This window comes from Zingiber officinale, chromosome 8B, assembly GCF_018446385.1.
Source record: "Zingiber officinale cultivar Zhangliang chromosome 8B, Zo_v1.1, whole genome shotgun sequence".
NCBI lineage: Eukaryota > Viridiplantae > Streptophyta > Magnoliopsida > Zingiberales > Zingiberaceae > Zingiber > Zingiber officinale.
Genome location: NC_056001.1, coordinates 12996181 through 13015341, shown reverse-complemented (window position 1 = coordinate 13015341; position 19161 = coordinate 12996181). Strand labels below are relative to the sequence as shown.

Here is a 19161-nt window from a genome sequence, read left to right as displayed (position 1 = left end):
CCAAAACAAAGTCCAAGTGGGTCAAGGAGGATTAAACGTTGGCAAATGAAAGTCCTAACTGCAGTTAGACAAAACAAAGTCTAACTGGGTCAAGGAGGATCACACATTGACAAAGAAAAGTCTTAACTGTGGTTAGACAAAGAAATATCCAAGTGAGTCAAGGAGAACTACATATTTGCAAAGAAAAGTCCAAGTGGGTTAGGGAGGACCATACGTTGGTAAGAGAAAGTCCTAACTGAGATTAGGCAAGAGGAATATCCAAGTGGGTCAAGGAGGACCGCACTTGGTGATCAGAAGTCCAATGAAAAGTTGACAAAGAGAAACTCTAAGTGTGTCAAAGGTTGACTAAACACTTGATGGTTGTAAGTCCAATAAGGAGTTGACATGAAATGAGGAAGTTCCGGTATAGCAAACTTCCAAAGGCCATAACTTTTGACTCAGATATCAGAATGAGATGATCTCAGATGTAAAACAAAACTTGTTTAGAACTTTACACATATTACCACCACTTACTAATTGATTTGGTAATCGATTGGGGGGATCAATTGAGTAGGTAATGAATTGGTTGATGAAGCACAGTATAGAAAGTGTCTTGATTGATTGGGTAATTGATCATCATCTTTTTCAATCAATTAGGTAATCAATTGGGAGAGTTTGTGACTGAACAATGAGCTTATGAATCGATTAGGCGATCGATTGAAGCTGTCAATTGATTAGGTGATCGATTGAGAGCATTTCTTCGTTACGAATAGTGAGTTTCCCAATCGATTAGGTAATTGATTGGGAGGATAAACTCGTGACAAATAGTGGGCTTCTTAATTGATCAGGTGATCGAGTGAAGTCGCATAATCGATTGCCTAATCGATTGAGAAAAGAATAAAAGAGCCGTTGCGAGGTTTGGACGACTGAATTTGCTCGAATCTGATGTGGTAATTGATTGGGAGTTAGGTCACTTGATTAGGAACTCTAATCCACAGGGTATAAGGCATTTGAAGGATTCAAATCAACAAGTCTTCTTCTCCACTATTCACCACTGGTTCTTGAAGACTCCGAGAGAAGTGCTGCTATATTTTTGAGTCTACAAGAGGCATTTCAAGTAACAAGAGATCAAGAAAGCAAGGTTCTCAATTATATTGTGTATTTACATCTTATTTTCATTGTATTCTTGTATGTGAGCTTGTACAAGGTTTTTTCACCTCCGGATTATTTTCAAGGAGTATTTTTCATAGTGGAGTGTGTATACTCTGTGGATCCTTGGATTAGTCACCTCAAAGTGGTGGATACCAAGTAAATTCTAGTGTTAATATTGCTTCAAGTTTTCCATTGAAACATATCAACAAGACGAAGCGATTGGAGCTAATCACCTCCCTTTAGCTCCAAGAGTGTCCTAATAGATATTGTGAAAGTATATCTATGTAGAAATGATTTTATTCCAAATTATTACAATTAGTATTGTCATAGAGAACCTTATGTATTTGATGCAATTGGACATTCCGTTGCTTCGTCATCCTACCCGATTGCTCCAGAGAAATCATCAAGTCTTTTGAAATATTAACTTTAGCAATCCTTACACCAACTTTTTCTTTAATAATCATTTGATGTTCCTCATGTTGGTATGGACAAGTCTATGGTGTCAAAGTCAAGTTTCTCTTCTTTAGACATGAAACATTTAGAAAATACATTAGTAGTACCAAAAAAATTCAACTTGATACTTTCATTTCTATGGCCTATGAGCATAGTAGTGTTTAATTCGTTATATTTGATTAGACATTGAGATGCGTTAAAATCAACTCTATATTATGAATTGTGAGAACCCTTAGTTGTGTTTTGATATGTTGTCAAATAAATTTAAGTTAGGTCCTGTTGTGTTTTTATTTATATGTCTAAGTGTACAAGGACTTAGGAAAACATACAAGAACTTGATGGCCAAAGAGCATTAGAGATGACAAACCTTACTTGAAGACATAAGCGAGCAAGAAGGATGGCACGGAAAGGAGTCGATGAGCTCTGTGCATTCAAGGTACGAGGAGTTATGGAAAAGTATTCAAGCAAAACGAGAAAGACGCATAGGAGCAAGTTGGGGCTCAGTGTATCCAAGAGACGAGGAGCTGGAAGGAAGACTGTACAAGACAACCGAGACAAAGCGAAATGGTCAAGTCTAAGATTGACCATTTCCAAGCGATCAGAAGCTCTCCGAGTGATCGAGTGTCATCACCATGTTAGCAGGATCCATTGTTGAATGAATCGGGATGGAGTTTTGTCAGCAAGCCTCCAGGTGACCAGAGAGCCTCTGAGCAACCGAAGAGCGAGGAGTCATCCAAAATCATTAGAGGATCATTGCCAACCTAGAGGTTTCAACGAATATAGGCAATCAAGGAGCCTATGGTTGATCAAAGAGTGTCACATCAGTGAATAGTCAAATCCAGATGAAGGATATAAATAGAACTGAAGCTCAAAGAATAAACATAATAGACATTCAAATACATTGTCTTTTAGTTCTGTTATTTCCTTTATGCTTAATCGGTGTAAGAGGTTTCTTAGCTTTTGAGTCATTTTCGATGAGAATATCTTAGTGGAGTTTTTATAGTAACCCAAGAGTTGTAACCAAGTAAATTCAACCTCTTCTTATTCTATTTGTATTATTTTCTATTTAATGTGTGTGTGTCCATCTTAGATCTTTAGCAAGAGAAATAGATTGGTTTTATTTGTAGGTCTCTATTCTCCCCTCCTGTCTAGCGATTCAAACCACTTTTGTAGCACCAAAAATTGATATCACTCAGACCGCTCAGAAGGACTAACCACTGACTAAGCAACTAGATCGGGAGGAATGACCAGATCAAACATCCACCCACCTAAATTCGAGGGCGAGTTCATTATATGGAAAAAGAAAATGGAGATGCTCCTTAAAATTCATTTTGATATTATGCTTTGTATACATGGTTTTAAAGTGCCCGTGAACAAAGATAGTGAAGAAATGGAGGAACAATAATGAATCACAAAGCAACGAGATGAGTTCACGACTAATGGTAAGGCTGAGTTTCACTTGCTAAGTGTACTACCTGTTGGAACCCCAAGGTGTTTTGATGTGATCAAACAAGCTAAGTTAGGTCCTGCGTTTGTTTAACCCTTGTGTCTAAGTGTGCAGGAGCTTAGGAACACAGGAAGTCGAGCGGAAGACGCGGCTAGCGAGAAGGACGGCACGGGAGAGAGCCGACGAGCTCGGTGCGTTCGAGGGACGAGGTGTCCGCGGAAGAGTACACCGGTGGACGAGAAGAGCGTGCGCGGCGCTCGAGGGACGAGAAACCGGGAAGGAAGGCTGCTCGAGGAGAAGGCCGGAACATGGGTTCGGGTGAGCCCTATTCCGGAAGGCCGAGATCACCCAAGCTAACGGAGCCGGAGCGAACAGACCCGGACCAAAACGAGCTAAACCGGAGCAGTAGAATCGGACCACAAAAAGTCAACAAAGTTGACTTAAGGGGTCCAGGCGCCCTGGGCACTATTGAGGGTCCGGGCGCCCGGAACCCCTCCGGGCGCCCGGAGCTGACTTTTGACCAGGATCGCATCAAACGCGATCTGATAGTTGGGGATAGAATTTTATCCCCTCCAGGGCGCCCGGAACTCCTTCCAGGCGCCCGGACCAGTACTATAAATATAGTATTGGTCTGCACATTCAGATCAACTCACTTGTAATCAATTCCTTCTGTGCTTTCAATTCTGTTCTTTTCATTTGTGCTGTCAACGTTGTAAAGAGGCTACTCCGCCCAGAGGAGAATCAGATAGTGCGCTTACATTCCTTGGATTAGCAATCCCCTGATTGCAAACCAAGTAAAACTCTGGTGTCTGCTTTTCTTTACTTAGTCTCTTTTATTTATTTATTACAAGTGTTAATTATATAGTTGAAATCCGAGAAAAGTTCAAGTTTTATTTTGTAGGGCAATTCACCCATCCCCTCTTGCCGGCCTCCAAAGGGACCTACAAGTGGTATCAGAGCAAGGCGCGCTTCAGGAGGACTAACCGTCGATCGAAGCAACAAAGATGACCGGACCAAGCATTGTTCCACCAAAATTCGAGGGGAACTTCGCAGACTGGAAGCGTCGTATGGAGGTATTCCTAAAAACAGATTTTGAAATTCGGTTTATTATGAAATATGGTTTTGTAGCTCCAATAGATAAAGATGGAAAAGAAAAAGAAGAGAGCGATTGGACAAAGAAGGAGCAGAATGAGTCGGTAGCAAACAGCCGTGCGGAACATCACCTGCTGAGCGTGTTACCGCCTCAAGAGGTCAACCGCATCGGAAACTATTTATCTGCTAAAGAACTTTGGGAGAAGGAACTCCACGAAGGCACGTCCGAAGCGAAGCTCGCTAGAAGGGACATCCTCCGCAACAAACTGATGAACATCCGTCTGGAGAAAGGTGAGAAAGTAGCCGGTCTACATGCAAAGGTAAAAGAACTAGTTACTGGTCTCGAAAATCTTGGTGAAATGGTAACAAACCGGGACACTATACGCTACGCGCTCAACGCGTTTCCAAGAACTCCGGAGTGGACATCAATCGTCGATGTTTACTACATCTCAAAAGACCTGGAGGTAAGTACTTTAGAAGAGTTGTTTTCTACCCTTGAATTACACGAAACTAGATATGTAGAGATACCAAAGGACACAACCCAGACTATGGCGCTGAACGCAACCAACAAGGATGAACTCGAGTCAGACTCCGAAGACGATCAAGAAGCGTACATGGTAAGAAATTTTAAAAAAAAATTTAGATCTAATAAATTTAAAATGCAGAATAAAAAGAATCAAAAAGGTAGAAGAAAGGTACGGTGCTACCAGTGTCAGAAGGAGGGACACCTAAGGAAGATTGACCAGAACTCAAGAAGGTCAAAATGAACACACCCAAGAAACACAACCTAAAAGCAACTTGGGATGACACTTCCTCATCTGAATCAGAAGCTCAAGAATATGCGGGGATTGCACTGATGGCAAGCCACGAAGGACAAAGTACATCAGAATCCAGCATCGATGAAGGGGGAGCGACCTCAGATGGAAGTAGCGAAGCAGGGGGAGATTCAGGCTTCAAGTCTGATATGGTAAGTGAGGTATGCCTCTTACCCCCTGATGAACTTTACTTTGGTATCAAAGCTATGACTAAATCTATGTATAAATTAGAAAATAAAAATGCTAAATTAGAAAATGAAATTTTAGAAACAAAGAGAATTTTGGCAAAATCATGTCTTATAGAGGATTTTGAAAAATTAAAAATTGAAAATGAAAAACTAAAAGAAGAAATAGAAAGATTGAAAAAATCTAATTGTTCAAATATTTCTACTTTTAGAAATTATAAATGTTTAAATTGGTATTATAGATTTCATCAAAGTCAAATTAGAAATATATCAAAAATCTATATACCTAGGAAATACTTGGTTAATCTTGTAGGTAGGAACCTCTATTGGGTTCCAAAAACCTATTTAATTTAAAATTAAAATTAGACTTAGCATTTTCAGCAAGGAAATTAAACAACTAATTTCTTTATAAGGCTTTGTCTAAGGAAGTGGTTGTTGCTCCAATAACCAAGAAGGCCTAGTGCCTCGCCACGACCTGGAAGCCAAGTATCGAAATGAAAAGTTTAATTGATTAACTGAAAAAAGTATTAATTTAAATTACTTAATGCTTTAAAAGAGTTATTCAATTTATGTTAGAAACATTTTAACTTGACTTAGAAATTTTTTTTATCTTAGAAATTTTTATGAAAATTGACTTAGATTTTTTTATATAAAAGTTAACTTAGAATTGTTTTTATAATAATATTGCCTTATCATTTTTAATTGACGTAGAATTATTTCTTATGAATATTAACTTAGATTTTTTTAATTAGATTTTTTTTTTGGGAATGTTGCGATAAGTTTCAAACTTAAAATTTTTTTTAACACTTGTAACTATTTTATCTGAAAAATATTTTACTTAAATTTTTTTTCTCGAAAGAAAAATTCTGAAGAGTGTCAATACTTAGGCTTTTTTTTTTTTACACTCAAAGTTTTGTTTGAATTTACCTTAGACTTGTTAATAACCCCAATTTTTATGTGATCAAAGGGGGAGAAATATGTTAAGTCTAGGGGAAGGTAATATAATTTTTCATTTGAAAAATACTTGGACTTATTTGAATATAAATTGTTTTTATTGCATATGTTTACCCTAACTTAACTTGGGTTGCTCACATCAAAAAGGGGGAGATTGTTGGAACCCCAAGGTGTTTTGATGTGATCAAACAAGCTAAGTTAGGTCCTGCGTTTGTTTAACCCTTGTGTCTAAGTGTGCAGGAGCTTAGGAACACAGGAAGTCGAGCGGAAGACGCGGCTAGCGAGAAGGACAGCACGGGAGAGAGCCGACGGGCTCGGTGCGTCCGAGGGACGAGGTGACCGCGGAAGAGTACACCGGTGGACGAGAAGAACATGTGCGGCATTCGAGGGACGAGAAACCGGGAAGGAAGGCTGCTCGAGGAGAAGGCCGGAATATGGGTTCGGGTGAGCCCTATTCCGGAAGGCCGAGATCACCCAAGCTAACGGAGCCGGAGCGAACAGACCCGGACCAAAACGAGCTAAACCGGAGCAGTAGAATCGGACCACAAAAAGTCAACAAAGTTGACTTAAGGGGTCTGGGCGCCCGGAATCATTCCGGGCGCCCTGGGCACTATTGAGGGTCCGGGCGCCCGGAACCCCTCCGGGCGCCCGGAGCTGACTTTTGACCAGGATCGCATCAAACGCGATCTGATAGTTGGGGATAGAATTTTATCCCCTCCAGGGCGCCCGGAACTCCTTCCAGGCGCCCGGACCAGTACTATAAATATAGTATTGGTCTGCACATTCAGATCAACTCACTTGTAATCAATTCCTTCTGTGCTTTCAATTATGTTCTTTTCATTTGTGCTGTCAACGTTGTAAAGAGGCTACTCCGCCCAGAGGAGAATCAGATAGTGCGCTTACATTCCTTGGATTAGCAATCCCCTGATTGCAAACCAAGTAAAACTCTGGTGTCTGCTTTTCTTTACTTAGTCTCTTTTATTTATTTATTACAAGTGTTAATTATATAGTTGAAATCTGAGAAAGGTTCAAGTTTTATTTTGTAGGGCAATTCACCCCTCCCCTCTTGCCGGCCTCTAAAGGGACCTACACTACCAACACAATAACTCAACAAGATTAGCGCCTACAACTCTGCTAAAGATTTTTGGGGAAAATTCCTGAAACTTTATGAAGTCACCTCAAAGGCAAAACTGGTTATACAAAATTTGCTTAGAAATAAACTCAGCAACCTTAAACTGGAAAAGGGTGAGAAGGTTGCACAATTACGTGCAAAATTGACAGAAATCCTCACCAGCCTCAGTAATCTCAGAGAACTAATCACAAACCAAGACACGCTCAAATCTGCACTCAATGCATTTCCAAGAACTCAAGAATGAATATCGATAGTAGACTCCTACTATCTTTTAAAAAATCTTCAGATAAGTAGTTTAGAAGAATTCTTTTCAACTATGAAATTACATGAATCTAGATGTGCAAGGATGAAAGAAATAGGAATGATAAATCACAACATACTTCTACAAGCAAAACAAAACGAGTCATAGAGTGTTTAATGGATGGAGATGAACAAACATACTTGGTAAGAAAAATAGATAATTTTTTTAAAACTAACAATTTTGACAGGAGACAAACATTGAAACTATTAAAGAAAAGGCAGAAGAGGAAGATAAGATGCTTTAACTTTGATGAGGAATGTTACATCAAGGACAACTACTCCAAACTTAAGAAAAAGACCAAAAAAAGGGGGAAAGACAAAGCAAAGCCCAAAGAAAAAAAAATGCTAAAGCAACTTAGAGCGAAACCTCATCTTCAAAAAATTTAGAGACTGAGTATATAGCTAGTCTTACATTAATGGCAACTTATCAAGAAGAAGAGTCAAAAAGCTTAAGTGAAGAAAGCAATAGTATAGGGGGAGCCTCAACTTACGAATTTGACACGGTAAGTGCATGAGGTACGTAATCTACCCTCAGATCAACTATATGATGCTATAAAATGTTTTCCAGTTCATTATGCAAACTAAGAGCTAAGTATATAGAATTAAAAAAAGATAAAAATTGAATTAGAAAATAAATTAGAAAAATCTATTCAATTGAAGAAGTTTAAAAGATTTAAGGATGAAAAATGCAAAATTAAGGTAACATGTAGAAACTCATAAAATTACATTAGAAAATTCTTCCATTGATTCAAATAATCTAAATATAATGTTAAAAACCCAAAGAATAAAATTTAGCCAACAAGGATTACGATATGAAGGACCAAAATATAATTTTAGATACCCAAGGGGTCAAATTAGAAAACTATTAAAATATTTTATTCCATAAAAATATTCGATAAATCTAGTTGGTATGAATTTATTTTGAATGCCTAAATTTGTTTTGATAGCTTAGAAAATTTTTTGAATAGTCAACCATAATATACTATGAAATATTCTTTTTATAGTTATCAGAACCTTGGCAAACATTGCAAACATACATGTATTCAATGGCTAAGGAGCATTGGAGACGGCAAACCTTGACAGAAGACACAAGCGAGCGAGAAGAATGATACGAGAAAGGAGTTGATGAGTTCTATGCAGTCAAGGTACGAGGAGCTATGGATGAGTACTCCAGCGGAACAAGAAGGATGCATAGGAGCGAGCCAGAAGGATTTGGTGTATCCAAGTGACAAGAAATTGGAAGGAAGACAGTGCAAGGCGACCAAGACAAAGCAAAATGGTCAAGTTTAAGGTTGACCATTTCCATGAGACTTAAAGCTCTCCGGGCGATTGGGTGTCATTGCCACATCAACAGGAGTCATTGCTGAACAGATTAAAACGAAGTCCATATCAGCAAACCTCCAGGTGATCGAAGAGCCTCCCGGAGACCTAAGAGTAAGGAGTCGTCTAGAATAGTTAGAGGATCATTGCCAGCAGAACAAACACAACACACATTCGAATACATTGTCTTTCAATTCTGTTATTTCCTTTATGCTCAATCGATGTAAAAGTTTTCTCCACCTCCGGGTCATTTCTGATTAGATCTTAGTGGAGCTTGTCATAGTCTTGGACTAACAATCCAAGGGTTGTAACCAAGTAAATTCAACGTCTTCTTATTATGTTTGTGTTATTTTCTAATTAATGTGTGTGTTCTTAATAGATCTTTAACAAGAGAAATAGATTGGTTTTATTTATAGGTCGATATTCACCCCTCCCTTCTAGCTATCCAAACTGCTTTTGCTGTGCCAACACGAATCATACAGTTGACTAACACGAAGAAGATTGAAGGTCATACCTTTCACTAATAGGACATTTTTAATCATGAATTGTTTAGAAATTTTAATGTCTTCTATTCCTATAGCCTCAAGTTCACCATTATTATCAAAGGAAACAATATATTTATTTTTGTTCTTAAGTGATGAAAACTTTAATGAGCTTCACGTCATGTGCTTAGAGCATCCGCTATCTATAAACCATATTGTTGGATGCTCCCCCTCGGCGCATGCCTATTTAAACATGATGTACTCAATATTTTGATACCTAAATTTTAGGTTTGATAATATCAACAACATATTGCTTGGATATCCAAGCTTGCACAATTTTAATTTTAGAAACATGATTTCTACTGATTAAGGACATAAATTTAACTTCTTTGTATTTTGATTAATACTCTAATCCTGCTTTGACAACCCATTGAACTCCTAAAATTATTTTTAAATATTTAGAACTTGAAGTAAACTTTTCCAATACATTTCTAAAAGTATCTACTTGCAACTCTAAGTATACATTTTTTATTTTTAAGCTAATCAAATTGATTAGTAGCATTTTCATGATGAATGTAAGTCTCACATGACACATTTTCATCTCTAAATGACTTCAATTCTTTTTGTAGTTCTTTAAGTCTACCTTTTGATTTAGATAAAGCATTTGTTAACCATGCTATGGTGGAGTAAAATTTATCTAATTTTGAAGAGGTTAAATGCTCAAATGTTACCATGGCCTAACATCTCAGGGAGATGGGTAACAAGATTCAAGAGCTTAACATTGCTAGCCATGCATTGACCAATGAACAATAAGTTCAGGCAGTTATCCGTTCTCTTCCTGATTCTTGGGAAACGATGAAACTTAATCTGACCCACAGTAAGAGTATCAAGACTTTCACTGATGTCTCATGCCATGTAGAACTTGAGGCGGAGAGGATTGAATCCACAAGGATTTCTAATCAAGCTTTTATAGTTGAAGGTTCTGGTTCCAAGAATAAGAAAAAATAATTTAAGAAAGGAAAGGGAAAAGGAAAGGAGACTAGTGCTGTTATTGCTAAAAACCTAATCAGGAAGAAAGGAAAGAAATATGGACAAAAAACTAAAAGTAAGCTGACTTGCTTCAACTATAGCAAGAGGGGCCATTTTGCTCGAGATTGTACTGAGCCTAAAAAGGTAGATCCATCTTTAACTTATTTCCATGAGCATTATGTTGTAACTATAGTATTGTTAGCTGATTTTTATCCTTTGTGGATTGTAGATTCAGGAGCAAAGAACCATGTAGCTCATGATCGAGCTATATATGTGGAGTATCGTCGGGTACCAGTTGACAATAAATGGATATATATGGGAAACAATGCAAGAATTGAAGTCAAAGGAATTTACACTTGCAAGCTAAACCTACGTGGTGGGTGTACCTTGTTTCTACATGATGTCTTGTGTGCTCTTAAGATTCGACGGAATCTGATTTCTGTCATTTATCTTCTTGATTTAGGTTATTGTGTAAATTTTTATAGTCGTTGTGTGGAACTTCGAATTAACTCTGTGTTAATTGGATATAGTTATGTAATAAATGGTTTTATGGTTCTTGATGTAATACTAAATAAAAATGATGGTTGTTTTTCGAATATTGCTCTTACTAGTAATGCTGATGTCAATGATGAAATTTGGCATGCTAGACTAGAACATATAGGACAAGAATGAATGAACAGATTGGCTAAGGAGGACCTTTTAGGCACTCTTGCTAAGATTAACTTGCCTATATGTGAGCATTGACTTGCTGGAAAGACAACTAGGAAACCATTTGGCAAGACTATTAGGGCTGAATCACCATTGCAATTGATTCATTAGGATATTTGTGGTCCAATGAATGAACGTTGGATAGGCAGAAAGTCGAATTTGAGTAATCTGAGACCTTGGGGGTCAGCTGTCTACGTTCATGATAAGACTCATGAATATGGAAAATTAAGATCTAGAGCTAATAAGTGTATCTTTATAAGGTATTCTGAGACTTCTAAGGGTTATGTATTCATTGGTGAGTGATAAAATAGAATCATCTCTGAAATAGAGTCAAGAGATACTACTTTTCTTGAAACTGAGTTCTCGACACGAGGTGAAGTTGATAAGACAATTCCTCTATATCAGAGAGAGAAGGAGGATAATATTCCTTTATTAAAAAATTAGGAGATGCCTGAATCTAATCAACCTAGTGGGAGTAATTTGCCACTAAATGAGTTAGTTTCTCAACAGTCTAATCTACTAAGTAGTCATCAGATTATTCCTCGAAGAAGGTTTGACATTGAGAATGAGGCATTGATGATTCTCCCAGTTGATGATGAGGAACCTTGAACAATTGATGAAACTTTGAGAAGCTCAGTAAGAGAAAAATGGAAAATTGTAATGGATGAGGAGATGGAGTCAATGAGAAAGAATAAAGTTTGAGATTTAGTCAATCTTCCTTCGGGCCGAAGGGCTATTGGGAATAAGTGGATTCTCAAATAAAGAGAAAAGTAGATGAATTGATTAATAGATATAAAGCTCGATTAGTTGCAAAAGGATATACCTTAATGGATGGTATTGATTTTAAAGAAAATATTATCTCTAGTTGTGAAGTTTGTGTCAATACGTGTCATTCTAGCTATAGTAGCACAATTTGACATAGAATTACATCAGATGGATGTAAAAAAAAACTTTCCTTAATGGTAATCTTGACGAAGAAATCTATATGGTACAACCAAAAGGTTACGTTGCTGAAGGGCAAGAGAAAAGAGTATGTAGACTTGGGAAGTCTATATATGGGTTAAAGTAAGCGTCAAGACAATGAAACTTAAGATTTAATGAAGTTATTTTATCTTATGATTTCGAAATGATCAATGATGATCATTGTGTTTACCTAAGAAAGTAAAAAAGGAGTTTCATCCATATCCAAGTTTTTGAGTTTCATTCCAAAATTTTGATTCCATTCCCATCAACCAAACACAAGATTTGGGAATGAATCCATTCCCTCATTCCCAAACCCTTAAACCAAACGCCACCTTATTCACTGGTTCATTTAATTTTTTTCACTAATTACCTATACTTTTTTGATGTGATCAAAGTGGGAGAGATAATAAGATAAGGGTGCATAATTTTTATAAAAGTTTGATTGTGCTTAATATAAGATTTCTTATACTTATCGTAAATTTGTTACTTATAATAAATTGTAAATTTATTTCTTAAATAGTTTTATTATTTGTTTACCCTAACTTAATTTCGGTTAATGCACATAAAAAAATAGGGAGAATGTAAGTACTCTAGGTTAGTTTTAATGTAGTCAACCTGGTTAAGTTAGGTTGTACGATTTAAGTTAGGTCTTACGATTTTGATGCCTTATGTCTGAGTGTACAGGAACTTAGCAATACAAGAATTCAAGCAGAAGACATAGAAGAGAGAAAGATGACATGTTAAGGGAGCCGACGGATTTGGTGCATCTGAGAGACTAGAAACTACGAAAGAGCACATCGGTGTATGAGAAGAACGTGAGTGATGTTCGAGGGACGAGAAATTGGAGAAGAAACCTGCTTGTGAAAAAGGTTGGAGTTGGGTTCGGATGAACTCAACTCTAGTTGACCGGAGAATCACCCAAAGAAGAGCGAGGAAGAGTTAACTAGTTTTGAAGGTTAACTGATTGAACTTCATATTAGAAGGCACCTCCAACATGGTTGGAGGTGCCCTCGCACTTTTTGGTTGAAGGCTCCTCTAACCATGTTGGAGGCGCCCTCGAGCCTCCAATGGAGGCGTCTTGAGTTACAATGACCATTGTTGTGACCATGTCGAAGAGGATAAAATCTCATCCATTGGAGGCACCTGAAAGTCATTGGAGGTGCCTCCAACCCACGAAAACCAACGGTAAGACCTGCCCAGAATGCTATAAATAGCATCATGAAGCTATGAGTTAACTACAACAATTCATAATCAATTTCTATACTCCTTATTAAGCTGTCAACGATTGTAAAATGCTTCTCCGTCTTCAACGAAAAAGATTCTTAAAGAGCTTTCACTTGCGTTGAATTAACAAATATGTAGGTTATAATCAAATAAATCTTGCCTCTTTTCTTTTATGTTATTGATTAATTTATTTATAATTGTTTAATTGTTTATCCTTGCTAGTTAGAAAAGTAAGTAATTTTTCTAATTTTTTTTCAGAACTATTCATCCCTCTCTAACTAGCCTTGCATGGACCAACAAAACCCTCCATCATCAAGAATCACATATCAATCTCAGTCATAAGGTAGTGCTCCATGTGTCTATTTTGTCAGCGAAGTTGTTTCCTTCGAAATAAGGTGGTCGGATAGTGTTACAACCTCATTTCAAAGACATCTTTGCAGCTCGAAACTTTTACGCCTTTAATTTGGATGCTTACTTTGATACTACCTATTAGGACCTTGCGAGCTAAATGGAGTATTGAATAGTTCAAATTGCTTCGTAGTTGAGATTGGACAATGAAAACCTGGAACCAACACAAGCATAAAGCTAATTCAAATGATCTTACTTGTCTAATTTTGGAAGAAAAAAAAGGAAAAATTATTCATATTTCATACAAGATATTTGACAAACGTGGAAATAAATAAATTAGTGACTATAATTGGAGATGCATAAATTACATGGATTCCCTAATTAAAGTTTAAAAGGATGGGCCATCAAGTATGTTAGAAGATAAAACAAAGATACGGAAACCATAGTAATAAATAGTGAAAATTACTTCTTTTTTTTTCCCAAAAAAAAACTTTGGAGAAATCTTTTAGTTCTTTCTTCCTCGTGATTGGTATTATGGAATATAGTTAGATGTCTACAATCGTATTAATTGATCCATTAGTTCACTCGACAATTTAGAGATAGAGATTAAGTTGAGTTGTGAATTCTTCACTTCATATGAATCAATATTTTCTATGATATGTTATGGTATGTGTCATTGACTCACTGTACAATATTTAAATAATCTAGAAAGTTGACTTAAGTTTTATTGTTCAAATAAATAAATATTTTAGATATTTCTTTCCAGAGAAGGTGTCTTGAAAATGAAACATATTTAAGAGGGGTTGATAATACGGTAAAATAGAGAAAAATTCTTAATCATAATCATAATTTTATATGCAGTCTTTAATCATAAAAAATTTTGTTTCCACTTTCTGCATGTAAAGTATTATTTGTTTTAACTCGCTCATGCAAATATTGTTACCTAAATTGTCCCTCAGAATTTTTTAGGTATAAAAAGTCTAAAAACGAGTATATTTCCGATTAAATTCAGCACTTTACACTAGAATTCAGTATTTTATACTAGAATCGAGTCTATTTTCTATCAAAATTAATCTTCTTTTTGGTGCAAATAGTCTAAAAATGAGTATAATTTCTATTAAATTCAGCACATTAAACTAGGATTGAGTATATTTTCTATTAAATTGAGCACGACTTTTTTTCTACTTAATATAATTCCTTATAAATTCAGCATCATTTACTATTTACAAAAAATATAGTATATTTTTCATCCAATTGAGTACCATTTAAAGAAAATCTAATATATTTTCTATCCAATTGATGTGAAAAAAAATCGTACATAGAAAATATACTAGATTCTAATTTAATGTACTGAATTTAAGAGGAATTATACTGATTTTTAGACTTTTTATACCTAAAAGTATTATGGGTAATTAGATAAATATATTTAACTAGGGAATAGAAATAAAAATTTTTATGGATAAAAATTACATGTAAAAATTTATTTACTAACGAGGATTGCATGCAAATTTTTCATATATTGATTTTGTCAGTTTTATCTTGAAATTTCTTTCAAATTGATTTTGATTTATGTCCAGCATTTTGTTTTATTTCTTATTAAAAAAATATTTAAAATCCCGATTTCATTTGTGTATGTGAAAAGCACAAATACTGATAAGGACATTTGATAAATTTGTAATTTGTGTTTGTGTGTACCTATGTCGCTTGATGAAGAATATGTGTGTGAATTAATTAATGAAAATAAATTGACAAGTTTCTGTGATATCTCCATCATGTCTTATAAATTTCATCACATGCTAATTCAACATCTCTCGCTTCAAATTAAATAGTGATACAATCATTATCTTAATTAATATTAAGCACAATAATCTAGTTGGACCAGTTGGTGTGTTCTCTTTCAAATAAACATCAAAGTCTCTCGTTTCAAATTAAATAGTGATACAATCATTATCTTAATTAATATTAAGCACAATTATCTAGTTGGATCAGTTGGTGTGTTACTCTTTCAAATAATAATAAGATCACGACTAGCAGGCGCATAATTAATTAACGGACATTGCCTAAATACTTATTGAAAGAAATGATTTCAGGTATAAAAATTAAATTCATAAAATATATGTGGTTATTTATTATGTATGCTTTATCTTACTAAAAAAATAATTTATGTCGGTATAATAAAATAATTTAAAATTTGTCATTAAAATCATAATAGGATCATAAAATTTAAGTTGATGACCACCTCTATTTTACTAAGTAATGATTCATTTTCATATTTAAGATATTAAATCCGTAAGATCCACTATTAATTACTTAAATTAAACATCAATATTCTATTCGTTTTCCATTTCTTATTTCTATACCATCCAACCAATGAGGATTGAATTTAAAGTGTTGACTCTAAGATGGAACGTGATCGAAATAGTTGTTTGAAGATATTTATTGCATATAAGAAATTAGTCGGACTGTAAGGTATTGATGTTATATTTATTTACGATTTGATCTATTGTTTTGTCAAGATCTTTCTAGAGAAAAATAAACAATAATAAATTTTAATCTGACAACAAAAATTCAATGGAAAGCAACAAACGACGAAAGAAAAAAACACATGTTTTATTGTGGCCGACAGCTGTCGATAAATTATTTTATACACTTGTACTATGAAGGCCAGGCCGTGTTTACCTTGTGCTGGAGAAATTAGCAATTCGTTTGCTTAAGTAGAAGATGAGAATTAATTTTAAAAAAAAATCGGGATGGGAACACCCTTGGCTTCAGTCTCATTAAAAAAAAAATTTAATAACTTTTATATATATATTCAATTTTATCATAAATTTATTCTCAAATAGCTAATTCTAGATAATGGGAAGAGATGGTTTTGAATCCCTGACTACGTCTTAAAAAGCAATAAAATTATATATCTATTTTTCTTATAATATTATTGAATCTCATTTACTAGAAGTTATATCCTTTCACGTGGATTCTTTTCGTTTGTTATCATCCGCGTATCATCTTTACCCTTTAGCTAATTTAGGAGTGTGCAAGGATTATAATACCTCAGTAACATATTTAAATTATTATTTAGATATTAATCATGATTCAATCCTTAATTATGATGTATTTATAAAAATATTTTCTCCTAATAAAAGCACAATCTATCGATTATATATTGATTTAATAGTATACTAAAAATGGTATCGAACTCTGTAAACAGTTCTTCCTCATGTGCTATCTTATTTTCATGGAGCTAAATTAAATATAAGATAAAAATAAAGTCTTCTTTGCTATGATAAAGAAATGCCTACTGTTTGAATTTTCTTTTAAAAATATTATAAAATTAATTTGTTGAAAATAAAAGAAGATATACTTGATTATATCAGTCATTGCTATAGGCACACGACAGTATAGTTAAACTTGAAATCTCAAAGTTCAGACCTGTCGATCGACAATATGATAGAACTGTTAGAATCCGCTAGTCTAGAGGACTCACACGTTTGATTTCACGATCCTCTAGGAAAAAAAGTCAGAAAGCTACAGTTAAGTATTACAGAAAAAAATAATATCTTTCTAACTCTCTGTGATTCGACCAGAACAATATCACTTAATAAAATAATCAGATAACAGGTAACGTGGAATCTGAATGACCGATTCGATCTCATAACAATTTTCTAATGACGTGAAGATAAACCAAGAAAGTGCACCAGATCTTTCATTTAAAATGTCATTGATATTAGTTTACTTAATTTACTTGTAAATATTTTATCTTTATTTTTTTCAAATTAAGTAGGTTTTATTTTTCACTATTGATTAGAAGTTCTAGAAATCATTTGAATTTGCTTAAAGTTAAATAGGTAATTTTTTTGCTTATATATTAATTAGCCATTCCACTTTAGTAAATGTGTTCAGCAATTATAGTTACAAAGACTCGACGAGAGCGTGGAATGGTTCGTTTGGCTTCCGCAGACAGCTGTCCGGCTAGAAGTCCAGTAAGTTCATCCACTCATTCTCCCCAACAAGAAGTGAATCCATGGAGGTGAGGTCGAATTCGGCGTGGAGCTGATCAAAGCCACCTTCCGCCTCCAGCAAATTCTCGTTCAGTCCCTGGAAGAAGAAGCCGTCGTCGTCCTCGTCGTCAAGCGACAAGGTGAGGCCCGGATCCTCCACCAGTACCTCCTCTGCACTCTTTTGAGCCTCCTGTTGGAGCAGCAATTCTTCTGAGGGATCAACTGATGGCAGCAGCTGTTGGAGCTGCACTAAATAATCGAGTGACGGCTGCGGCGCCGCTGCCGGCGTTGGTCGGAGAAGTGGGAGCTGCTCTTGCTGGAAGAATGCCCGGGTGCACCTCTGGGCCTTGGTTTGGATGATGGCGGCGATCTTATCTGGACCAGGAGCCGCTTCTGTCCCTCCTCTCTCCGGAGATGGATCCAGGTCATCTTTGTTGGCTTTGGATGCTCCCCGAACTTTCTTACCCAAAGTTGTGTTCCAGTAATTCTTGATTTCATTGTCTGTTCGCCCTGGCAGGCGTCCTGCGATCAGAGACCACCTGTACAAGAACAAATTTTAGTCATTTGGATTGTATGTATATCTACAATCTACATAACTTTCGACGTCGTATATAATAATTCATACGGGACAAATAATAAACGACCCTCTTGTCAGCACCTGTTGCCCAGGAGTTTGTGGAGTCTGATGATGAGTTCCTCCTCGTCGGCGGAGATGTTACCTCGCTTAATGCCGGGCCGCAAGTAATTGAGCCACCGCAGGCGGCAGCTCTTCCCGCATCGATTCAGGCCTGTTACATATCACAAACTCCGTAATCTTCGACACGGCAAGAATTAATGCGAATATTGAGGTATATGCACGTAGATAGATACGACAGGCATGCATGTGTGTTTTTGGGACGATATATATATAGATAACCTGCTTTCTTGGGGATGTTCCTCCACTTGCCTTCTCCGTTAGTGTTGATGTAGGACACAAGGATCTGGTCTTCCAGAGCAGTCCAAGCCCCTCTGTTAATCCCTTCCTTGGCACAGCATGGCTTCCTCCCCATCTCTTCTCTTGGCTGGCTGATGGTAAGGAACATTGAATTTAGTCGCCATATATATAGGCAGAAGGCCCAACAGGTGACTGTGATGCAAAAAAGTGACCTTCGCTATGGTGCAAGTCTGCTGGTGACCTAGTTAGCCAATGATCCCTCATTGATGTGGCGTTTGATTAAATAATAAAAATAATTATGGGTATGAATTTAATAATAAAATGGAATGAGAATATGATTGATTTTCATAAATTTAAAAATTATTTTTAAATTATTATTTTTAAAATTACAATATAAATATTATATTTTATTATAATTCCATTTACTCATTCTTAAATTCATCCATCAAAAACCTCTAATTAATTTTATGTGGAGCATATTTTTAAAATTATATAATAAAAAATGATGGTATCCTAAACGTTTGTCTCGTAGTCTGTCGTAGCATGTTTTTGAAAGTTAGATAGCAGGTTGTTACAGATGAGCAATTATTGCTTCAAACGTACGTTGGCGCAGCCTTGTGAACCCACACCCACACTGTTTGCACCT

General features: G+C 35.9%; 1 protein-coding gene across 1 annotated transcript; it reads right to left on the bottom strand.

Annotated features, from left to right (window-relative positions):
• Positions 1-17465: 17465 nt before the first annotated feature.
• Positions 17466-18648, bottom strand: LOC122016860 (transcription factor MYB1-like). Its single transcript, XM_042574283.1, has 3 exons — positions 18498-18648; positions 18240-18369; positions 17466-18120 (listed from the first exon to the last, which is right to left on the bottom strand). The coding sequence occupies exons 1-3, from the start codon at positions 18628-18630 to the stop codon at positions 17553-17555; spliced, it is 831 nt and encodes a 276-aa protein (XP_042430217.1). The 5' UTR covers positions 18631-18648; the 3' UTR covers positions 17466-17552.
• Positions 18649-19161: the final 513 nt, after the last annotated feature.